The sequence below is a fragment of the Argentina silus genome, assembly GCF_951799395.1.
Source record: "Argentina silus genome assembly, chromosome: 11".
NCBI lineage: Eukaryota > Metazoa > Chordata > Actinopteri > Argentiniformes > Argentinidae > Argentina > Argentina silus.
In genome coordinates this window covers 10,324,784-10,350,792 of record NC_139665.1, presented here as the reverse complement: position 1 = coordinate 10,350,792, position 26,009 = coordinate 10,324,784, and the positions used below count along the sequence as shown (strand labels likewise).

The window sequence follows — 26,009 nt, the reverse complement described above, 5'->3', positions numbered from 1 at the left end:
AAGAGAGATTTTTATTTTACATAAAAAAGGGTGCAAACTGGAATTTCCCTTTAGGTGTGGAGGGAATAAAAAGTGAATTTGTAAGGTTTACATGTGACACATTTCACATGAATCCCCAAGAAGGAAAATAGGCATTTCAGATAAAAAGAGTCAGGACCTTTATCTTTCTGCAACTTAAAAAAATAAAATCATAATAAAAAAAAAAGAAAGAAGAAAGAAAACAAAAAACACTTCATTCTTGAAGCCCTTTACTAGGTATACCCTTTGAAATACATTTGAAGTAACATTCATATTTCAACACAATAATATTCATAATACAGTTCATTTCTTATTCATAGCCTTGTTGAAACAATAGCCAGAGCAAGAGGGAAGGGGGAATAAACTCTTGTGGTACTGTACAATTATGCTTTCCACAGTTTGAAAGACATTTCAAGGAGTATGTCCTTTTATACAGAATCCAACTGACAAAACAAACCTAAAATGTTGAACCTCTGTACAATTTACAATTTAAAATAATCATCACAATATTGCAGTCATGTGTCACACCTAACTTCATCCCCCCAGATTAAATGTATAGTCAATCCAAGACAATTCTACAGTACAACGGCAGGAAAAAAGTGCCAGAGAACTCAAAGACCCATATCATCTCTTTCCATTCATCACTCTCTCCTTTGCTTTAAGGATTTACACGCCACTTTGACACATGCAGGAAAGAAAATGTGAAAATGCCACAAGAGACAAAAGTCAAGTCAAAGCAATGAGCTCTGATTGAGAGGCAAAGTGTAGCAGTACTGTATAAGGAATGACAAGAACTGAAATCGGAGTGTACTCTGGTGATGACATAATATCAAACCAAAAAACGTGATGCTTTTTTTTTTTATACAGAGGCCCTGAGGCCGTTGTACAGCTCTAATATGGCTATAGAGGACAACATTGTACAAGTAGTTAGCCTCATGTCCATAGTCCACTATAGGAAGCCTGCTGCCATTAAATTGGCTACCATCTTCTCCAGAAAAGCCATGCAGATACACACTATGCAAATATTCCTCAGTCTAGACAAGCTGTGGAGAAGCAAGTCTCAAGGAAACTAGACTGTACATATCAATTTGTAATATTCATGTCTATTAGTTGTTGATCCATAACCAAAATTGCAAAAATATAATTCAAAACAGTGATATAACACCAGCATAGGCCACTGTTTAAGGTAGGAATTAGGAAATCAAGTTGGATACAGGAGTCATACAAGTCACATCATTCTATTTCCAAAAGAACTTTCAGCTTGGTACAACTGAAATGGAACAGCATTGAGGAATGAAAGCTGGCAATGGGAACAAAATGATTAACTGATGGAAATGGCAAAACCATTTTCAACTGATTCAACCCTCTTCCACCTCAAGGACAGAACACAGTACAGTATTTCAATCCACTTCAACGGTCTCTTCCCAGAACTTCCAACATTGCAGGAAAATAAAAAGCAGGATGGAGGTGGGGGTAGTAAATCAGAATTCTATTTCACATTGTCCTGGCACTGGTAAGGGTGAAGGCTAGTAGTCATCAGGATGACGGCATTAGGAATTCAAGGGAGCATTAAAGGCCATTCTCTGGATATCTATCATTATATCCAACTACACTTTATACTTCCAATGGAAACTGGAGTGTAGCAGTGCAACTGGGCAGCAGGTGGTGCCATTCTCCCTACAGATACCTCAACCTGAAGATACCACCCCTTCATGATTCATGCCAACCATCAAGACTAAGGCCACGGTCTGATTCTCTACTCTTCTTCCTGGAGTGTGCACTTGTTTACTACCCCGTAATGAATTTAGCTGAAAGCACTAGATTGATGTAAGCATAGGCTGGAGGGGAAACTGGAAAGCGATGCCCCCGGCCTCGAAGTGAGTGCCGACTGTGCCAATCCAACCCTATAGGTTTGTCCTGTCCTCCTCACCAGTGAGTACAGACAGACATCCAACAGAGGCAAACTAGACAGCTTCACCAACCCCTTGTCAAACACTCAGTCAAGAGGCACAAAGGAGGCATCACAGAGGGATGAATAATACCTGCCATTCCAAAAAGTGCCTTTTCACACAATTCCCCTCAAAGCCATCTCTGGAAAACACCATACTATACACCATGCTATAGAAATAGAAAGCAAAACAGAAAAACATCCCATAGATTTTATATTCAAGTACTCTTAACACAATAACTTAAACCCAACCAGTGACTGACTCAAGTCACAATGGGGGGGGGGGGGGACATAAAACAAAGGCTATATAATATAATTATGCGCATATGGTACAAGCACTTTTGCTTATACAGGTCTGTCGAGTTGGTTGACGTCTTCTCTAGCTTTGGGCCTCCATCTAAGACGACAAACCTGGTCAATGACACTCCATGTCCAGCACCCCACCAGGAGGTGACGCGATTAACATTAATGTGTGTGTGCCGTGTTATCATGGCACACGGGTGGAGGGGGTGGGTGGGGGGGGGGGGGGGGGGGGTAACACATAAAAAGAAGAGGAAAAAGCCTATTTGTTGGTTTGTTGAGTGTATTTCATAACCGGCAAGATAGGCCTCACACATGAGGCCGCTACAGTGAAAGGAAGTAAGCATATTAGTACAGTATGGGAAGGCAAGGTCCTCGTGGGCTAACAGTGGGTCCACAAATGTAGTGCAGTCAAAGTCTCTAGCTCTAGCTCTCCCCCCCCCCCCCCCCCCCCCCCCATGTTCCCCAGAACCCATGGCCATTTGGAATGGGAAATAAAATTGCTCACATTTGAAATTCACATTAGCTATATATATATATATATTTAAAAAAGAAAAATGACATAAAAACAAAAGTGACCCTCCTACGGAATCAATGCTGTGGAAAGGCATTAAGAGGGTAGACAAGGTGACATATCCTCAATATTGCATTCGTTCAAGGCAATCCTCCATGACACTCCCCCAGCCCCCCAAAGGAAGGAACAAACAATAATATTAAATTCAAAAATTACAGTACACACATATTTGACCAGGTACATTGAACCACTCTTTGATTGATCCCAGGGTTTTGTCAGACTGTTGGACTGTCATTTAGGATCATGTCCCATCAGCAGAGGTGGTCTCTCACAGGTAAAGCTTCGCGGCAGAGGGCAGAGCACTCACACTGGAACCAAGGGGCAAGGCATGAAAGCAGGGCACCTCCTTCAAAGTATATTCCTAGAATTCAGTGAACATTCTAGAATACTGACTCAACATTCCATTTGGCATCATTCTTTAGGTCTCGATTTCTCCCCTTGTTGACAGAATCTCTGACAGAATCTCCACAAACTGAGTCGTTTTGCTAGAATATCTGAACCTGCTTTAGTAGGGAAATTGGGAATCCATGTTTCAAAGACTTGGGCTAAATAACCTGGAAAACCATAACATGTCACAGTAAAACCTGGACTCCCGTCCTGCCCTCCTCACTGTCTCTGCTGGGTGAAGGTTTGGTTAAGGCATTGGACATTAGCAGTAAACTGTGTGGAGATCTAGAGGATTAAGACAGCACTCCAGACATCTAGATCCTGTTCTCTACCAGTCAAAAACCCTTAGCGAACAGAAGAAAGCCGATTGGTTGCAACCATGTGGACATCATTACACAGAAGTCAAACCATTTATACTGTATAAACACCGCTGTTCAGCTTAGCATTGGTCAGTTATTTACAATGATTCTGTTTTTGAATGACAACCATCGCTTTACACAACTCAACAAGTTTCCCTTTCCAAACACTTGACAGATTATCCAAATACCTCTATAGTCATTACCTTTCAGCCTATACATTCAGTTTGTGTGTGTGTGTGTGTGTGTGAGAGAGAGAGAAAGAGGACATAAATAGCCATTCTTTTTCCATTTCTTAGCCAACCGACAAGTATCAAGTTTTTAGACAAAGCCACTGGGAGCACGACAGCATGGGGAGACTGGAGGTTTGTAGTGTACTGAAGCGAGGGGTGTGGTGAGGAGGGGAGGGGCTGGAGGGTGCTTTAAAACAAGCAGCTTGAATAGAATCCATCAGAAAATACACAAGACATTGCAGAGGACTCTATTTGCAGTTCTGTTCCCTAATGCCAGGCTAACAGTGCTGTGTCTGAGCCCTTCGTGAGGAGGGGAGCCTATATGAAGGGAATGAATACAGAGAGAGGTCGAAGAGCAGATCGATGTTGTTGCTCAGCAATCTCTGTGTGCCATCACATACTGTCCACTGAGATACTTTCACACAAGCATGTTGCCGTGGACAGGCAGACAGTTCTAATCCTTCTTCTTCTTCTTTGTGTTTCATGGTCTACATTCAGTCGCACTTCAGGAACAAACAAAAAGAAAACTGTGCTGTGATCTAAAATGAGTTGGAAAAAACAAAACTAACAAAAGACCAATCACACCCAATGTATGGACATGAGCATAAGTTCCAGAGAGAGAGAGAGAGAGAGAGGAGAGTGTGTGTGTGGGTGGGGGGTGGGGTTGAGGTGGTCGCAAAAAGAGGCTTCTCTCCACTTACACACACTCCTGCTGAGGAGTACTAGAAGAAAAAGGAGATGACAAAAAAGGAGGACAGCAAACAAAGAAGTGCAAATGCTGCCCAAGTGCCTCTTTGATATTCCCATCTTTCTCTGCTAAATCCCCCAAAAACGGAAGATCCCAATCCTGCCATCGGGGGCCTGCCAAATATTCCCAAGCATCGAGGAGAAAAAACAAAAAATTCCAAAAAGGTTTCCCATCGAGAGAGACATGCTCGCATCTCGAGCATATCTCACCTCCCATTACGATAGGCCCCCCCCTCCCCCCAAGTGAACGATTCATTTCAGATCTTTCAGTGGTCGTCTTGTTTGGTCTGAATGGGACTTTATTGATTAGTGGAATCACAATCAGCTGAGCCAGACAGGGATGCTATGGGACGGGAGGGGGGATCATTTGTGACGAGGGGTGTTCTTCTTCCGTTTTCGCTTGAAGAAGCAACAGCACCTATAGAGACAGAGATAGGTTAGGCCAACACTCACTTCTAGCATTGGAGAGCCAATAACACAAGAGGACATTAAACAGCGAGGCTGGGGGGATGCAAACGCTGCATCTGATAGTGTGTTAGTAAAGGCAATCACTGTTATTTTTGCACAACTGCACAGGACTGTACTGGCCTCAAGGGTGAGGAACAACACAGAAGAGTGGATGGATTTACATGTTGGTTTCCTTGATCTGTTCCTTCGCATCATGACATTCCAGGGAGTAGAATATCAATAGAAAAAGATCTACAGTCTGGAGAATCTACAGGTAAAATATCAGCACAGCCATGACGGTATAGCCATGTGAGTATCTTCAGAAATAATAACATTATGGCTAAGTTAGGATCTAGTTTATCAACATCACTATCAGGGTTGGGGTCAAGTGAAATGTACTTCACTCAATACAACAAGTCAACTGAAATTCAATTCATAAATTGAGAAGATGGCCCACTGTTTTCGTTGTTAACATTCAAATTGACCCAAACCCTGATTGCTATGCACAGTAAAGCGGTGTGGAGGAACTTAAGAGTTTTGGTTTAGAGGAGGGGGGCTCAGCTGTAAAGGTTTTTGGACATCCCTGCTTATAGAGAGAGGGCATTTGCAGCCAAGGACCAGTGTGTTTTAAGTACAGTCAGTCTTATGATGACACAGTGAGAAGTGAAGACATAGAGCACAGGACACAGTCTGAGTGAATGACTAGACCTCTGAAACATGCAGTGACAAGAGAACAACCACAGACTAACACACAGGACATCTTCTACACTAGAATGTCGACCCATCTTCAGTTGCATAAAATCAAAGGCCTCATGAACTACAGATAGTGTGCCCATCCACGCGGTCAGTTGAGGTACTAACGCTGCATAGGAGTGGCGCCCCCTGTCAGAAGACAAATATTACACCCTAGAATCCCTACATTTTGCTGAAGAGTCATCCTATCATATCCACAAAGGGAGAACTGGTGTAAAGTTAAGCATTTCATTCCATGTATGGAAAGCCACTAGGCCAAATTCAGCATTAGTGAGAAGAGAGACCATGTTCTGAGGGTACGACCAACCTCAGTAGTGATCTCATATTACACTCCGGAAAGTCTTTTAAAAAGGACTTGTCCTCATACAGTTGGGCTTGTTCAAAACTAGTGTGTCGACGTACTAATTAGGGTCCTTTCCCAACACAGTAGTAGTGAAACTCCACTAGTCTAGGCTGGTCAACTCCCTGTCCCATGGATATGATGTGTACTAGTTAGGGTCCTTGCGTGTACGCAAAGCACACTTGTGAACTCCAATTAGAGCCCACTCTAGTCTAGGTTGGTCCACGCCCTGTCCCGTAGGCATGATGTATACTAGTTAGGGTCCCTTCACAGTGTGTACTAGTTAAGTGCACTAGTGAGGCTGGTCCACTCCCTGTCCCATGGGTATGATGTGGACTAGGAGAGAGGGACTCACCACAGGTTGAGCATTTTCACGCAGCTACAGAGAAGAGAAGAAGAGTGCAAAGAGAAAAGACAGAGAGATTAATACAGCAAGGCAAAGACGATGGGAGACTTCATGCCATGCACACACACACACACACACACACACACACACACACACACACACTTATGACACACATTAAAACGAGACAACACAGGTGGACAAGATGGAGGTCAAGGGGTCAAAAGGTCAAAGGGACTCATACAGAGCCTAAGGGAGATTCAGTCCTGAGTTTGGTTGAGAACAGAGCAAGACACACATTTCCATTTTAACACACGGACAAATTAAGTAGGCTAGTTCAACTCCTCTGTTTAATCCACCTCATCACGAAGGTTCCCCTGCAAAAAATTGGGGAAGCCGCCTTCATCCATTACGCATCAAAATTATGGAACTCCCTGCCAAAAGGTATTAGAGAGGTAGACTCAGTAGACATCTTGACAGCAGAAAACATATCTTTTTAACCTGGCATACAATTACTAATATTTTTTATTTTCCTACTCTTTTTACTTTTCATTATTTTACAGTTTTTTTCTTTTTATTAAAGTTGTTCTATTTATTATTATGATATGGTTGGACTGAACTGTCAAAGCACTTTGAGCTGCATAGTTTGTATGAAAGGTGCATTACAAATAAAGTTATTATTATTATTATTATGACATCTCTGTACCACAAACAAGACCTCATCCTCTCTGAGCCAATGTAGAAAAAGACTAAATCAGAGAAGGAGCGACAGGGAAAAGAAGGAGAGAGAGAGAGAGAGAGAGAGAGAAATAGATTTGGTGCTACATTGCTATGGAAACCTCGTTGTTGCATTCTTCTTCTCTCGCCTCCCGCTAATTGAAAAGCGTCTTCTGCCGTCAGGTCTTTCAGAGCAGCGTGTTTGTATCAAAGACCAGCCCTGTTGTCAGGATATCAAAGGACCGGCGGGAAAAAAACACACCAATCATCATATCAAACGAGAAGTGTGAATGAAGAGACGTGAGGACAAAACCACTCCGGTCTACGCTGGGAATAAAGACACACGGTAAAGAGTGAATGAACCGACGCAGTTCAGATACGACGACAAATACGGAGGAGAGAGAACATGTTTACAGCGGCGGATATCCGATTATCAGAGAGAGAAAACAACTGCTTATTTGGCTTTATGGTCCGTTGGTAGGTCGTAGACATAGAGATACCATATTCATATTCGTACAGTGTAGGAATATCAATAGGCCTGATTGAGAACTTGGTACGCTACATCACTAAAATGTATAATTCGACTTGATTTGCTGTTGAAAGACGATCTCTTCCAAGACAGATACTTGTGTACACACTTTACCTGGACTAACTACACACTCTCTGGATGGTCGAGCCCGACACATGCAGTCTAAACCTCACTAACCCAGGGACTGGAACAGGGACAGGTAAGGTAGCAGCCGGGTTCAGACAGCACACAGCCAGGAAGCAGCAGAGATACGAGGGGGACAGTGCAGGGAGATGAGGTTTGGGGGGGGGGGGCAAGGGGCTGCCACAAAACCAGAGGGAAGAAATGAGAGAGAGAGAGAGATAGAGAGAAGAGAGATAGATAGATACAGTAGATAGAGAGATATGAGTTCAATACTTACTTTGCCTCGTCCACCACCTCCACCTCAGCCTGGGCTGTGATTGGTGCGTTTGAGTGGGCCGCCAGAGGGTCATCGGCATTCAGCTCCCCATTGGTTGAGCTGACCACCTGTGGCACAGGAGAGAGGTTTATTCAAGACAACAAACAAACCCGGCACATCGCATAATCATAGAGCTACAGCTACTGTTTATCATATCGACTACTTTTCACCTGGAGCAACTGAACTGTTTGCCATATGGGTCCATGACGGCTTCCCTGTGATGCTGTACGGTATGGAAGGAATAGAACTGGCTGACTCATTACATTTTGGACTTGTGCTTCGCCACCAAAAGCATGCACTGCTAAGCCAAGTCCACCTGCCATGCGACCAGCATCCTTATCTCCTCACAAACAGCATCATGTCAGAAGTGCTGGGTCAGCTGTCATAACCATGTCATACACCCAGTTATGCAGATGTTCCAAAACACAGAGGGAAAAGGAGATCAAGGGGCCACCGGGTATGGGACCAGAGACGTATGAGAGAGCATGCACACGCACACACTCACTCGCTCGCTCACTCACGTGTGGTATGCCATTGACATGCACATTGTGGCTCCCGGTGGAAACGAGCACTCCGTGTGGGGGAAACGGGGTGAAGAGGGAGAAGGGGGGGGGTAGGGGGTCAGGGGGGGGACGAGGGCGAGATCAGAGTGGAGTGGTGGTGTACCTGCACTGAGCCCCCGTGCCTGTCCGCTGCCAGGTGGGAGGTCAGGTAGGAGTTAGTCTGGGGCCTGGGTTGCACCTCCCATGCTCCTCTCCGGTCTGAGGCTGCCGTCTGCTCGGGGGTGGTGGTGGGGGGGGGGGGTGGTGGTGGTGGAGGAAAGGGGGTAAGGTTGGATGGAGTGGGTGAGGATGGGGGAGGGAGGGATGGAGGGAGGGGGGTTCGAGTGTGTGGGTGGGTGGATAGGTACGCAAGACCAGGTGTCATGCAAAGCAGCATGACAAAGGAAAAGGAAAAAGAAAAAGAAAATAAGAGTGAATAAAGACGGAGGCAAAGCCAAGAGGCTGGATCAGTGACTGGGAACCAGACACTAACTTGAGGTGGGCACGTCAAACTCAATCTTCGGGGTAAATGTCCCATTGAGATCAATGCATGATTTACACAAGGCTTTGAATTAGACGTTCCCTCCTCAAGTTGGGATTTGGCCCTGAGAGCAAACCTGCTAATGAAGAAACACTCGGCAAAATGATTACAATAAATAGAGTAAAAACACAAACACATGACCTCTGTAGGTTGTTTAAGAAACTAGAGGAGGAGAAAAAGATGGCGGTAACACTTTAGCTACTTACGAAAACACTTATAAGCTACAAATGGGTGCTGAATAAGTGCTATTACTAAAGTGTTACAGTAACATAAGTTAAAAATAAATAAAATTAAAAAATCAAGGCATATGCAAAAGCTATGTGAGACCCTCTTAAAAATGCTAGGCCAAGCACTCATTTCTGAGGTGTGCAAAGCCTCTGTGAAGTGGCAAATAAAGGATGCATATCAATTCTCGTCGACACCGTATTAAATAAAACTATAGATTGTGACACTGGAGATGTAAACAAAGTGTCTTCTTCAGATACATAGTTACTGCTCCTTTACATGCCACATGATTCATATGTCCACATGCAACTTTGCCATTGTATGCGTCAAGCAAGCTCTTCAGTGATGGTGGCAGTGGGATATCAGAGGTACTGAGGCAGACCCACAATGCTATAGTTCCTGAGCCTCTACTGAAACGAATGACGTGTGGGCACTCCCTACCCAGCTGATCCAATTATCAGTGTGGACCAGTGGGTCTCTAGACTAGTAGTTAGCAACTTTTGAGAGGTGGAGGTCAAGGTTACCTGATTCCTCATGGGTTGGTGCTGGGAAGGCCGGTCTCTGTGCGGGTGGCTCTCCCTTGTGACAGCAGACGCCGCAGAGTCTATATGGACAGACCCCACTGGTGTGGGCTATGGAGAACAAGAGAGGGAAAACCCCCCCCCCACCACTGAGCAAAGCTGTGTTGAACTGCTTGAAGTACTCCAAGTCAAATCAAATCAATTCCACACAAATGTGTTCCATCCCCTAAGTGGCAATTAAGGATTCCCCATAGAAGAGTGAGTCAGGTTACTTACTATCTGCCTGCCCACCCAGTCATAGGTGTAATCGAAGGTGTATCCTTTGCGCTCAAACAGCTCCGTGAACAGTGTCCGAAGGTATTCATAATCGGGCTTTTCAAAGAAATCCAACCTCCTCACGTAGCGTAAATAGGTGGCCATCTCCTCTGTAACAGCAGAAGAAGGATATTTGAATGCTTTATTTGTGTAATTGTATAACAAACAATCTTCGTCCGAGAGAAGACCCTAAGTTTAGTCTCTCCACATACTATATGTGGCTCAGAGGCAAGGGCAAACTGCAAACTTTCTTTCTTTTAAGTTTCACAAAGTTTTGAGGTTCACAATGTGTTGGAATGAAGAAAGAGTTATACCAACTAGAAGTTCTAACTGAAACTACCTGGGAAGCTCTCACAGAGAACTTCAATTGGAGTGTTTCTTTTTGTGTCTCCAATCTTCTGGTATCGCTCTTTCAGTGTGTCAGCCTGCGAAAGATGCAAATGATATGAAACATTTGACACTTTGCTACATGCACAACACAACTGGCCTTTCCTGAGGGCCCACTGATGTGGCATACCGTACCTTGAGTCCCTGCCAGGGTAGACTCCCACGGAGGAAATACATGAACATGTGACCTAAGGCTTCTAGGTCGTCCCGCCGACTTTGCTCTGTGAACAAAGAGAGAGAGAGAGGGAGGGAGAGAGAGAGAGAGAGGGAGAGAGAGAGAGAGAGGACTCAGGATAACTTCAAAAGAAGAAAATGCAGTGAGCCACAAGAAGCCTTTGTAATGAAAACTAATCTTGCATTAATCATCTATCCTTTTCTCACAGGCTGGCTCCAGTGGAGGCTGGTGGAGGTAGAAATTGGAGGGCGGGCTCATTGCAATGCATGGAATGGAATGAGATCAAACGTGTATTTGATCCCATTCCTTATTTCACTCCATGCATGACAATGAGCCCATCCTCCAATTTCTACCTCCACCAGCCTCCTCTGGCTGGCTCACTCTTTTACCACAATAGTCCCGAGGCCCTACTCACTCATAAACTATGGCCAAGTGATCATTTGTATTCATAACCTCGCCAACCACCAGTTTAAATGGGGTAAGAGGATTGTTTGTGCCACCAGAATTGAGCAAGAAACTCTTGATAAAGAAATACAGCTTACACATTTGTCAAGTCCAAGCAGGTATGATTCATACGGAAGTAAAAACACCTTACATAACTCAAATAAATCAGCGTCTCTGTGTTAGTGCTGGCGGAGAAAGGTGACTAATACAGGAGAAAAAGTAAACGGTTTAAAAAAAACAACAACACCTTGGAAAGCTAGTCTTACCTTTCCCCAAGTGTGTGTTAATGGACATGTATCGGGCAGTGCCCGTGAGGCTCTTATGCTCCCGGTATGGGATGTGTTTTTTGGTCTCTGGGTCGATGTACTCTTTGGCCAGGCCAAAGTCGATGATGTGGATGATTTGCTCCTTCTTGTTTCCTTGCCGTCCGATGAGGAAGTTCTCCGGCTTCACATCTCTGTAGATGAGGTTTTTAGAGTGGACATACTCCATCCGGGAGATCTGAGGGGGAACAGTACAGGAGAGTGAGAAACACGCATGCATTCACACCGCTGATCAAAATGTCTAATCAGGGCTTAATAAGCTAAATAGTCTGAAAATCAAACATGTTATGCAGTATGTTTTGGGTCAATTCCATCTTAATTCAATACTTTAAGGAGATTTCAGGAGGCATTCATGAATGTGTAATCAATATGTATATCATTGAAGGGTAAGCTGGGTGTGGGAACTGGGAAGTGAACTCACCAGCTGTATGGCGATCATTAAGACGGTCTTTAGTGAGAAGGTCCTGTCACAGAGGTCAAACAGGTCTTCTAGACTGGGTCCCAGCAGCTCCAGAACCATGGCGTTGTACTTCCCACACGGCCCAAAGTAAAACACCTGGGGCAGGCCCTCCGCTGAGGGTGGGGAGGGGGAGAGAGAGAGAGCATGATTGGAATAATAAAGGGGTAAAACCTAGCGTCTCTTGACACCATGCTGCTGAAATGCTGACTAGCATGGCACAGGAAGGAGTGGGCGCCCTGACACCTCAGGTGCTTCTGGGGGTGGAGGGCAAAAGGTGTGACAAACAGAGTGGCACCATGGGGATGAGCTCTGAACAAGCAGGCAGCTAACAGGGGCGCTAACAGGGTGCTAACAGGGGCGCTAACAGGGTACTAGCAGGGGCGCTAACAGGGGTGCTAGCAGGGGCGCTAACAGGGGCGCTAACAGGATGTCCTTTTCACTGTGAAAGGGCAGGCTGACAAACAATGTAGGGTAGACAATGCATGATGAACTAACTGAACCAATTGGGCTAGCTTGACATGCTGCAGACTGACTGATCATCAGTTGTCAAAAGGAACATAAATAGGAGAGGATAGATCCCCTGGTAAACTTGATTGTACAGGTTATTCCACCAGTATAATACCAGTATGAATGAATACTAGCCTACATAAAAAACATTAAAATAAATAAATAAAAATTTAAAACAAAGTTCTCCTTCTCTGAATCTAGTTGGTCAAGCCATAGGAATAGTATGATTGTTTTCTGCAAAACCTCACTAGAGAAGAGGAGACCAAAGTGTTTGCAGCAGAAGCAGACTCCATCAATGCTGGCCACATGACTCGGCTGCCTGGGGGCTTACCAGAGGAGGCTGCTGGAGGTAGACATCGGAGGACGGGGCTCATTGTAATGCATGGAATGGAATGAGGAATGGTACCAAACACACGTTTGATACCATTCCTTATTCCATTCCATACATTACAACGAGCCAGTTCCTCCGACGTCCACCTCCACCAGCCTCCCCTGGGGCTTGCAGTAATAAAACTTCTATTTACCTTTATGGGGGAGGAGTGGCTGGAGAGAGAGGGCCTAATACAACCATTAGTGCCCACTTTCAAGCTATCATGCACATCAGATACTCTCTCATTCTCTCATAAAGCTGCAGCACTGTGCTCATAATTCTGAAGGGGCTCAAGTACACTGGTATTCTTGACGAGGTGAACTGGACCAGGTATTGTTCTTACTGTGGGTCATGTGGTAAGCCATTACTACATAACCCTGACCCTGCCTCATCATACCACAATGCAATATATGCCAGTACAAGGAAACCCTGTTCTCTCAGAAACAAGCCCAGACATGCCCAGAGGGATTTTCTGATATCCTGGGGGAATTACTGAGTTTACTGAACTTGCTGAGCACTGCCTGTCTGTATAAACACAGGGGGATAAGGACTTCACTGTCTGGGGGGGATGTAGTATTCAACCAGCCTTGTGTGTCATTAAAGATAGTTAAAGGGATTCCCCCTCATTACAAAATCATGTAAGGACAAACTTCAATCAACACTTCTGGGAACTTTAACGAACAGCTAATTGTTAGCATGTTTAACCAAAACCAAATGCAAGTCAATAGACCCGAAGTTAGCATGTTTGAAAGTTCATGCAGTGCAGTGGGAGCTGTTATTCACTAATTTATACCAGTCTATGGGAACCGGCTTGCAATTACAGTAATGTAGGCTAGCTCTGGACCAGGGTTCTCTCTATAAACACATCAGTGGATTGGAGCTATGAGCGTGCATGTGTGTGTGTGTGGGGGGGGGGGGTTGGGGTGGGGACTCCTCCTCTTCTCAGCTTTCATCTCTACTCTGGGAGCGGTGGAAGGCTGTTAAAGATGCAGTCATGCTGAAAGTCTTTAGAAGATGAAAACATCATGGTTGTTTTCTGGAAAGAATCCTCATACATACTCAAGTACCAAGTGAAATGGGATGTAAGTTTTGTTTAACTCTACATATCTTTCCTATAGACAACCGCAATGGCTATGTCTCACCCCCTTCTTAGGGGATACCTTTGGTATATGCAACCTTGAAGTGCACCTTCCCACACCACAAGACCTCACAGGGAGAGGATTGTGGCTACACACACAGCAGCTGTCTTTCATCAAGGACAAAAGAAGTTTTCCACTAAACAACATTCTTCCATTCATCTCAATTATAGAATGTAGCTTCATTAATCATGATGGTTATCCCTCAAGAGCCAACATCTGGGCTGTCTGGAGCTAGACAGGCCTAATGATTCCATGGGGCTCTTGGAGTAAATGGAGAAGCAAGTGTGTGCATGTTGAAACAGTTGTGGAGTGCTTCACAGTTGGCTGGCTTCCTCACAATGCCTTACTCATTCAATCTGTTAGTAACAGTGTAGTGGATTTTTGTGTTCCAAGCCACGGCTCCCTACATATGACCTTGAAGACTGGGAGGATGATTGATAAGTGCGGCTCGGGTCAAGAGTTTCTTCTGACTACATGACCCCACCCAACCAGGAAAAACTCTGGTCCTTAATCATAACCTAAAACTAGGAGGTCAGGAAAAACTCCTGGCCATTACTATGACCCTCCATCTCTCCATCTCTCTCCAGACCTTTCTGCCGAGTCATACTCTGATTCTGTTGTTTGGGCTAAGTGCCTCCTGGCTGGTGCTGCGCCACCGGGAGACTCTGGTGATCAGAGAGATGGTGTTGTGTTACAGGGCTTAGCTGGGCATGGCTGCCAGGGCCTTTACTCGGATCACTGGTTCCTACATGGCCATGCCATTGTGCTGCTTTAGGCTACTGCCTGGAAACTGTCTTTACTCCTGCACGTCTCTCAACCAGCCTGGCTGCCATGTAGACTATAGTGAAGCAGAAGAGCACAGAGCTGAGGAGGAATGGGGTCACTTTACCCCATCTGGAGCAGGGAGGGAGGAGGCAGGTTAGTGCTTAGGGAGGCAGTCCCACTCTCTAAATAATTAATGAGTTTCCGCACGGTTGGCCTTTTCCGACCCTTACCTCTGCAAGCCTGCCTGCCTGCCAGTAGAACCAGTGCGCTCTTTGTCTGACTACAATACACACACCTACTGGAGCAACAGAGCCTGGCAAAGATAATGCTTTCATAAAACCTGACCTAGGCAAAGGAAAACGTATAGCCTACAGTCGTAGCCTGCCTCAGAGTTCAACCAAGGAGCATGAAATGAAGACTGGATCAAGATATTCAGATATGTTGAAGGAAAATGGAAGTTAATTAAAACCGTATTTCTCTGTTATCAAAACTGGCATCACAGCTTGATCGAACTATACCCTGATGAGACAGCACCTCTTTTGTTGCCATGGATGTTGGCTTGCGCACCATTCTCCGTCAGAGTTTTCACAAAGCTTATGTGATTCAGACAACAATAAGGCTCAGTTTCTAACAGTCGTCGGTCAAGGTTTACAGCTTTTCCTACAAAAACCAACGACAAACCACAGAGTTTTCACCCTGTTTTAATAGGAGCATTTTAGGGCAGGAGGCTATTAAAAGATCTGTTCATTTCTATTGTGTTTCTCGGCATGGGTTTCCACCCATTTCCTCTGATACCCTGGGAGAAAAAAGGAGTGTGTCCCTTAATCTTGTTTTCTATAATGGTCATTAGGCCCAACAGGATTCCTGACAGTGGCTGCTGTAACAGGGGGTTGAGGGAAATGGAGTCATGGCCGAAGACGCATCGGTAGACTGTGAATAATGTCTGATGTCAAAAATAGAGGAACTCTCAAGGGACAGGAGGTCAGGGAAACACATTTGATGAGCACCCCCGTACCCCCCCACCTCCCTCCTTTCGTTCTCCTTTGTCAGCTTCCTGGATGTCGGGGTGGGGGTGAGGGTTATTAGGGGACCTGTGTGAAATCTGAGTGAAAACTATATAGCATTCACTGTTCCACCAAAAATGCAAATACAACAAAGTAGGTCATCCTCCTATTGGAAAACTAGGCAAGTCAAGACAAACTCTGGCTCTAGAAGCAGATTGTGTTTGTTCTCTGTAGAGGAAGATGAGTGACCATGCAGAATTGACCGATGGCTGTGACAACCCCACCCCTCGCTCCTTTGTGTTCTCTCCGAGATGCCCTGGTGGAGTTTGATCTCTCCATTTGCTTCTTTTGTTTTTTCATACAGGAAGTGATGTGTCATTCATCTGTGACAGTAGGTGTTGCCCTGGCAACACATTGAAATGCTAACTGTGTCACTGCTAAATGGTAAAGGGTTCAGGCACAGAGAATGTCTTCGATGCAGAGTTGTAGCTGAATTCCCAATGTGTACAATGGGTGCTAGAGTAGCTATCATGGTGGGTGATGCCTATTTTTTCATATTTCACACCCTAGTTGTAAACAAAAGCCTGAGACATGTTGATACAACAATAACTGGAAGTCTTTCAACATTCCTTGTTGTCTCTAAACTCAATTCTGCATTTACAAAACAGGTTCAGGCTGGATCTACTACAGACAGACACTCAACAAATCGCAAGTGGGGTTCACAATGAAATGGAGGAATCAGGAGGAGGGATCAGATGAATAATGGTAGCCTGATTTCCTGCGCATGCACATCCCACCACAGTCTTTAGGACACAGAAGCCAATTGTTGAGCAAACGGTCAGCCGGGAGCATGTGTAATTGCTGGGAGGCAACATGTCTGACTTGGGAGACTAATCAAGTAGAGCACAAGATCTGAGCAATGGACAAACATGGCTGTCATCATTCATTGGTGCTTTATATTCTGTTATAGAATGGATAGAATTGACCAAGCATTATGATTGGCGGTCGACGAAGAAGCGTTCATCGGGCCTAACAACAGGCTTAGCTAGGTGTCTCATGCCTTATTGCTCAATCCTCTATCTAGATCCCTTTATTTGATGTATCATCACACAGACAATCAAGCCAGCACTTCCAACAGTAACCAGGCAGATCGACATGGCACAAGTCATATCAGTGCTGCGGAAAGGAAGCTGGAGGTTGGTTAGACTGGGGGGCTTTGTATCATAGCTCAATCATGCGTTATCATTTATCATGGTCCATCTACCGTATGGAAATGAGGATCTGAGGTCAATCAAGACCCTCAGATAAAACCAAGCTGTCCCAAGTAGGTTATCCCTTATTGTGGAAATAGAACAATCTTTTGGTTGATCAACCAAAAACAGTCAAGTCATTGTGAAGCAGTAACAGTAGACTGCCAGAGACATGTGTTAAACTAATCCAGTGTGTGACCTTACCTGTACTTCCTAATGTTTTGTAGAACCGGTACTCCAAATGCAACTGTGGTGCCCTTGACTTGACTGGTTCCTACATGACAGGAGGAACAAAAGACATGAATTAACAATAGAAAATACACGTTTGCCAATAGAAGAAAAACTATGCAGTCCAGACATACTTGACGGTTCAGTTTCTAAAAAAGAAAATCTTTATACACCAGTTGGATTGTGATTGGCTGAGGGGCACGTTTTACCAGTTTACCATAATAGTTGCAGTAATATCCCTGTGCAAACACTTGAATTACGAAGATCTATTTATCATATTAGGGCATAAAAACTTGATTAAGTGTTTAACGGATTTCATTTTCAGAAAAGTGAGGCGAGTGAGCGAAAAATAAATAAAAAAATAAAAAAATAAAAAAAACTGTATCAAAGTGTATTGAGTGTACGAATATCCATCTTAGATGGATAAAGAAGTATGAAAAATATTATGCTACATTTCAGTCTGATTATTTAATACATTAACATGAACGCATTTGGTGTTTTGGTTAGGGAAAGGTGAGACAATTGCAATTACCATAATATGCTATTTAGAAGTCATATTTATCAAAATCCAGGGGTAGGCCTATACAGTATACATTATTGGAAATGACTGGGGAAATGACTGTGGCTTTAATAAAAATGCTGTGTAGCATTTGCGTTGAAATTGTTTACTGAATTTCACAGCTTGTTTTGAGACTAAGCTTCATATTTTGTTAGTGCTGTATAATAATTTATAGCTGTCTGGAGAGCTATTATAATGGTATGACTCATTTCCAGTACCACGGCTTTGGGAGGCACACCTAGGCTGGCATTTCCATGCTGTACTATCTATTTATCTTCAGGTCCTGAACAGTCCTGCCTAGCAACACACACACAGACACAAATTCTGTTCACAAACACAACATTAGCTCTAATGGGTCTCATGGTGCCAGTTGTTGCATCTGTCTTATTTTGATTTTGGAGGTTATAACAGCACATTTCGAAGCTGGCAAACCTTCTCAGTCCTCTCTGTGTCATTGCAAAATCGAAAATCAGTCCAAATGAATGCCTTTCAACTGTGATTGCTCTTCAGTCAGTCACTTCAGACTAATAAACACTATTTTGACTGTAACCTTTCATTCAAATTACCAACAGCGTTCCTTTATTCAGGGCCCGTGGGGCCTAGCCCCACCAGCAGATGGCAATGTGTGAAATCTATCCATGTATTACATCTTGGCGAATCAATTTATTTATTCAAAATTTACTTGGGATGAGAAATGTGCATTGTTGCTTTGATTGATTGCCCTCGTGTATAGAAGTTATAAAATGTTTTATAAAATGCTGGCTGTTTTTGCGACTGGCTGGCTAGTTCACTGCTACTGTTTTCTATCGTGGTGGGGCTGGCCCCTCTCGGTCAATGAAACCACACAGATAGGAGGGGCCAGAGGGTTCACTCGGCATCCATTACCGTCCTCGGTATGTGGAAAAATAAGGACTGGGCCTTTTTTCAATGCTAGAAAACAATAGGAGGGGTGTGAACATTGGTGCAGCAACCACCGGATTTCGAGCCACTCAACCATCTTCTAATTATAAAAATATATTTTATGAAACACTTGAAGGGGGGAAAATGCCACTGCGCTTGCTCAACATATTGCTCTCCATTGAGGCAACATAATGGTCAATGTGCATCAATGATGATCGGTGAACAGGACCTAGAATGGTACACAAACTGGTCTTGTATTATGAATTATGTATTTTGAGCATTATTGCTGGTATGGGAATATACAGTATAGTCTACTGAATGGCAGTCACTGTGTAGTACGACAGGTGATGTTTTCTTTGGCTGTGTGCATCTGAGAGTTTTTCACCGGCCCCACCAGGATTTGGGTGTTAAAAGCGGCACTGCAAATGACAGTCATCAGACTGCAGGTTCAAAAGCGTGGCTCGTACTTCTTTGTGTTCCAATAGGTAACCTGCTCCATTTTAGAGCAAATGTAAGCACACAGAGCCATGCTGACATCAAATGCCTAAATTCACACCCAAACTCTTCCACACCGTGTCTACCAGGGATAACAACGTCAGGGCTTGCCATGTCGACTGCCAACATTTCAAAAACAGTCTTATGTTTCAAACACTGTGTGATGTTTTCGGGCGCCGTGTCATCTGAAGTGTAAAAGGAAGGAGAGTCGCATGCCTCACTAAATCTTTGCTCAATTATTGATGAATGACAGACTACGCATGTAGGCCTACATCAGGCACTTGAGTCACTATTATCTGCAGTCTTGGTTGAAGGTCTAGAGTATGTCGCAAGAGATGAAAGATGAAAATGTGGTAGCTGACAGTATCAATGCGGTCACAAGTGAACACGGGTTGCACAGACGATTTCAGCATGATGTTCTGTCATCTTACTGCAACGCATCTAATAGTTTAAAAGTATCTCTTTTTTTTTTTTGTTCAGTTTGCACGGAGAGACAGGAGCAGCAACAATGTATACTTACCAGTTTAATAGCTACATACTCATTGGTGTAGAGATTTTTCCCTGAAACAAATCAAGAGAGACGTGACTTTAGGACTTATTCAACCATAACAATACAGTGGTGTTTACTACCCCCCCCCAACAAGCAGAGACAAAGCAGTGGAAAAAGGAGTGTGAGCTCAGTGCTGCCCGGGGCCACTTCAGCCCAGCCTCAAGAGAGGGCTGTGGTGAGACAGAGGGAGAACCAGAGTCTGTGAGTGTGTGAGGGGCTGTGGGTAGAGAGAAAGAGAGACATGGCTGTCCTGTCAGAGTGTAGGACTTTTCAGCCAGCACACTGTGCCTATGGCCATTTTGAACGACTCAAATGCTAGAAACCTATTGATTATTGGTACAGCATGGATTTGGCACCTAAAAACATGGCTTCTCTGGTCAGTGAATTAATCAGTGGCCAAATAAAAGCCTAGGCTAATTAACATCTAGTCCTACAGTATTGGCTACTGGGCTGGCCCACATAACCCATGCTGGGAAGCCTGTACGGTTGGCCTGTGTGTGTGTGTGTAATCAGTGTTGCCAAATGGAATCACAAAAGGGGACTTTTTAAATGAGCATGTGGCGCATTAAGAGAGCTCGTTGTCCACACTAAACCCCACTGTGCTTGGACGGCTGCCTTGAAGGGTGCTTGAAACAAAATGTATCATTATGGTTAGTACAACACACAGCCTTACCGAGCTTCAGTTCTCCGAAATTACCACACCCGATCTTCTTGCCTACGCGGAAGTTTGGCCCTACCATGAGCACCCCCGAGGAGGCGGAGGAGCTGGAGGGCCGCGAGGAGTGCCCGCTGCGCCCCCCCTGTGCCACCTTGCTGCTCCTGGCTGGCCGCTCCGCCCCTTCCTTGTCCCGCTGGTGGTCCATGGCAGCGCGGGCACCGTTTGGCGCCTGGCGCTTTGGAGGATCCAGAAAAGAGAGCGGGGCCGTGCCCACCTCACCACAGCCCAGTCACTGGCAGCTCAGCTCAGGGCTGGCACAGCAACGATCATGGGACGAGGGCTGGCTGGTTGGCACTGCTTTGCCCCCTCCACCTCCTCCCTGGTACCTCTACCACACGGGTTGCAGGCTGGTCTCTGGCCTCAACATCTGGGTGGTACGAGGAAGAGAGACCTGAGGGAGGAGTGAGACAAACCGATTAGGACATCAAATCAGCAGGAATGAATGAAAACGACTGTGGTTTCTGAGAGGTGGGGCACGTAGAATTTAACACACTGAGATAAACTGTAGCCTAACCAACTGAGATCTGGCTGAATGTGCAATATCTTCAAAGCACGATGGGCAGGCCAGTGACCATGCCAGTGAATCTCTCTCACACACCACCCACGTACATGCATTCACACACATACATGCATAATATTACATACTACTACTACGCATTTCATTACACCGTCTACAGCTGCATTCTGTGTATATGACAAATAAACTCTGATTCAATATTTTTGATTTGATGCATGTTCACAAGAAATAGGGCTTAATGGCCGAAGAGGCATCGGTAGACTGAATAATAATAAGACATAGAGGAACTTCAGGGACAGGAGCGGTGACCCCTCCTTTCTTTCCCTTTGTCAGTACCGGAAGGATGATGAGGAGCACATTCTCTCAGTCAACTTGTTGTCATTGTTTACAATTCAAAATGTAAACAGAACAACGCATTACTGCATGACTTCCTCTGTCATGGAAGAGTGGACGCTAGAGATACTAATCAACGAAACACAATCACGACAAACACCACATACCCTTGAGGTAAAGTGAAAGACAAACAGATAATGCACCTCCTTCCCACTAGCTATCACCATGGATGTGGGCTGACAACATTATGTAAACCATTACATAAACTTGTGTCTCTCTGCATGACATCACAGAGCCCAACGTTTCACTAATACAATCTCACCCCTGAGGTTTAGTGTCAGTAACAGTTCTACAAGGTCTGGCCCCATGCTTTTTTGCACACAATGCAACACCATTCAATGATTCATTTGTACCTGTATCCTAGACAGCCACGTCACGGTCATATTAGGCTAACACACAAGCTATTCTCATCTTAATAGGCAAAAGGTCTCTAAATCTATCTATTCATCAATGTCCTCCTGTTCACATTTGATTAAAGAGAGGAAGAGGACCGTCAAAGAAACTTAGACAAGGTTTTCCAGTTGACGATCACCCTCACATTTCCCCGTAAGTTTGAAACATGATAACTTCAAACTTCCCGAAGACAAGACTCACTCAAAGCTCAACGATCCAGAGATTTGATTGTCACTGATTAATTTTCTTTTCAGCTTGGCTAGTTTTTCTCCGTCTGACACTGATACTATGGTCCTCCTTTTAACAAAAGAAATAGGCCTACATGGGCAAGATACCACATTTATTTCAGTGGTAGACAAAATGTAAATAAGCTAGGCCTGTAAGTACAAACATATCTTGTGGCACTCACACACAAGTGCTGATATTAAAAGTGTGACTCCTTGCTAAAAATAGCTATCGTACACATTGTCTAGCCTAAGTGACAAAGTTCTCTAGTTTGTAGAGAAGTCATCTCTGAAGCTGTTAGGAGCGTGGTTGAGGAAATGTTGGTGACCTACCCTACCAAGCCACCTACAATTATCAAGAACCTCAATGGAACCTTTCAGTTTAAACTAAATAATGTTTTCACATCCCTAGCTACTCAATTCTCTCAGTAGCCTATGCTTTTATACATATATATAATATATATATATATATATAAAATCAACAATGAATCCTGAAAAGCATAAATGATTTTGTGAGACATGGAATATGTTTGTGTGTGTGTGTGCGCGAGCCCCGGTGACTCATAGAGATAATTTATCCCATCACAGATCTCAGCATCAAAGACAGCCAGTTCAGTCTCAAGGGCAGCTCCGCAGTGCTACCATTACATAAACCCAGGAACAGTACATGACTACAAAACAGGGAGAGCTCACCACAGCACGGACACTAGACTGACAACTCCATCAGCCATCACAATAACGGCCATCCAGGCGAGGAGACACAGCGTTCACACCAGACACGGTGCAGGGCTATAGTGTGCCGACGAGTCACGACTGTGGTGATATTGCCGTAATTGAGCATGCACTTTTGTTTTCCATCTCATCAAACAAGAAATTGACCTAATCAAATGTATTTATTTTGTGTACTATTATTGTATTAATGTTTGTTTTTTATTATTATTATTATTTATTTATTTTTTACAAATGTGTATTTATATTTTCATGAAGTATATACATCCCATACACATGGACAAAACAACAAAGGAGCATAAGACCGAATGAAACAGACATTGCCATACACCCCTCCCCCCACCCCACAGGATCTCCCAAATTGGTAGTTTAAACAGTAACAGCTTTATGTAGGCCTACAAACAATTACAGCAAAATCAATTAAAGTAACGGCTTTACTCTATCAATTGCCTGAGATAAAGCAGTGATGCCTTTTTCTTTAGCGTTGGTCCGTGCAAATGAGAGCTCCATTTGTAGGAGATATAGAATAAATGAAAGCTCCATTTGTAGGAGATACAGAATAAATGAAAGCTCCATTTGTAGGAGATATGGAATAAATGAAAGCAACCACTGCTGCTTCTGGAGCAGACGTGGAGGCTGCGAACATACAGATATACTTTTTGGGGGTTGGGGAACAGCATATGTTTACCTTAATGCTGGACAAACATGAAGCCACACACTGGGCCTAACCAAATGTTGAGGTCAACATCTTCTGCTTACATACAGCAGGCCTTTCGTTTGTATTATCATTATATTATTCAAAGTTCCCAGTAGCCTCTGAAAACAAAGTGCTGCCTTTGACTATGCATGTCACAACTGGAAGAATTAGATAGATAGCAAGTGAAAAGACGTGTTACTCTCTTAAAAAGGCCAACTATATACAGTAGGCCATCTTAAAGGGACTATCCGTAATTCGAAAAACAACTAAAGTTAGCTCTGCCACATAAAGCTAAGGAATGGGGTTAGAGATATGTTACCACTCTCAGATTCATAGACAGTCTGTGACGTCAACATGGGACTTTTTAAACATATTTTGAAGGTATAGGCCTAGGGCTACAGTGCATGTTGACATTTCTGTTGTTTGTAAACATTGGAGTAAAACAGCCTTATATTATGGGTTATGATGCTGTAAGAAAGACAGTTGTATTAAGCATGAGGCATGAGACATCCATAAGTAACACTCAAGAATCAGTTGGTAGGACTATACATGTATCCAAAAACGGCTTCACGAATTACAGATCGTGGCTTTAAGGATAACGACAAAATAGGATTGGAATAAACAGGACCGAAACTAGTGAAGAATAACACTAGGCTAGCAGTAAGCTACAGCAGCAACTGTCAAGGAGCACGGTTAGCTACTGCTTATCCTCCGTACTTATAGAAACATAAACGCTCTAAGCAGAGTCATTAACCTTTAGTGGAAAGATCAGGCTGGGAGGGGGCCAGGCGATGGAGGGATTCCCACTGTGGCAGTGCCAGCTAGCAAATGCTTCTCTTCGTAGGCAGCTCTTCTCTCACCATGGCCTACACACTACTGCAGCTGGAGGGGATATCTAGGCCCCACTGCCTTCCACTGAAAGTGAGCAACAGTCTACTACACACAACAAACAATACAATGTCAAGAAGAGAGCCGTTTGATGGAAAAAGTGCCAGGAAACAAGACCAAGACTAGGAGGTTAGAAAGATTGGGTGAAAATGATGCCAACCCCCCAAAAAACGCCCAATGGTGAAGGTGTGGTGATGTCATTATTCTATTTCTAACAGGATCATAATGGTAGAATTCTGGCCCAATTCCAGAGACATCACAATTGTATCAAATCATAAATCATCCAAACAGCACAGGGTAGGGTGTCATTAATTTGGTCACACTCTTGCTCCTTTTTGTGTGTAACAGCACATCAGCCCTAATTACTCTACTGACAGTACACAGTACAGAGGTTGCTTTGTAAATTTCATAATAATGGAGTTGAGTGGGTTGTTATTGTTACCAAACAAGTGGAATAAGGCAAATCTCTAAAAAAAAACAATACAATGAATATAATGTTACGACAATAATTTGCCTACTGCTTGTACTTTTGACATAACTTGCAATTGGTGTACCCCAAGAATGTTTAACAGGGAACATCTCTATAACCAGTAATAGAAGTTATGATCAGTTATCACATGCTTACCTTCGTAAGTAAGTCAGATGTACCTATCAATACCCAATATGTGGTACTAACAATTTGTAAATTATATAGTTAAAGCAATTGGCCCATGGCATAATGACAGTTAACGGGGGTACATCAGTCCACTGCCTCTCTAACGTTATAGGAAATGACTTAATTGTTGGCTGAGAAATACAGCACCCAAGTAACGACAATCAACAACTGTAACATGGATCAATGAATTGTACAAGCTCCATACGCTAGACTAGTTAAGGGTAAAGGCTACAATATCAGCTACAACTGACGGTTACGACGGTTCACCTGGCTAGCTAGCTGCGTCCGTGGACAACATAGCCCCTTCATGCTTAATGACAATGCGATCACATCGATTAGCTAGCTAGTTGTAGATCTTCTCACAGGGCAAGCCGAGGCTAGCGATGATAGCTAGAGGCTTGTCAGCTAGCGAGCTAGCTCATTGCGATGATGAGTATATGTGCAAAACAATGGGATGAAATGATATTTAGTTTGATGATGACACTCCTCTATAGCTAATACGACGTGGCTAAGTAGCTAGCTAGCTGAATAGCTGCCTAGATGTATGTTTTGGGTTGACAGCCACAATATTTCTAGCCAGGCAGCTAGCTATATTTCTCGGATGGAGCCCAAAGATGGAACGAGGAAATTAGAAATATTTAGCTAGTCGCTAGCTAGCAACCAACAAGGCAAAAGCAAACACGACTTACTTTAGATGTGATGATAGCTAACTGCTCCTGATTCCGACGTCTCAAACCTTGTAAATTCACTCAAGTGCCCGCAATGAGTTTCAGTGTGTCACAGAGTTTCAGAAAGAATATGACTCTGTTGTTGTTTTATGCCAAGAAGCAGGCTAACAACCCTTTCATTCTTTTTTCCTTGGAGCTCGTGAAAGGCTCACGTAATCCGGAAACACAGGCAACGGCACACCCGCTTGTTAGAGAAAACACTTCCAGGTTACTTTTCCTACAGGCACGAATTTTGA

The 26,009-nt window shown here is 43.9% G+C and overlaps 1 protein-coding gene across 6 annotated transcripts; it reads right to left on the bottom strand.

The window, feature by feature from the left end:
* Window positions 1-25,895, bottom strand: LOC310812305 (casein kinase I; the record flags this gene model as incomplete). 6 transcript variants are annotated; one of them, XM_083680800.1, is made up of 14 exons in its annotated part: window positions 25,735-25,895; window positions 20,505-20,940; window positions 19,802-19,842; window positions 17,304-17,373; window positions 12,026-12,177; window positions 11,548-11,782; window positions 10,798-10,883; window positions 10,616-10,700; window positions 10,237-10,385; window positions 9,964-10,071; window positions 8,798-8,905; window positions 8,093-8,199; window positions 6,459-6,482; window positions 1-4,981 (listed from the first exon to the last, which is right to left on the bottom strand). In XM_083680800.1, exons 2-14 carry the CDS (start codon window positions 20,692-20,694, stop codon window positions 4,927-4,929), a joined length of 1,410 nt encoding a protein of 469 aa, XP_083536926.1. In that variant the 5' UTR covers window positions 20,695-20,940; window positions 25,735-25,895. The 6 variants fall into 6 exon arrangements, with proteins under 6 accessions (XP_083536926.1, XP_083536927.1, XP_083536929.1 ...); XM_083680801.1 differs by lacking the exon at window positions 6,459-6,482; XM_083680803.1 differs by lacking the exon at window positions 8,798-8,905.
* Between the last annotated feature and the right edge of the window lie 114 nt (window positions 25,896-26,009).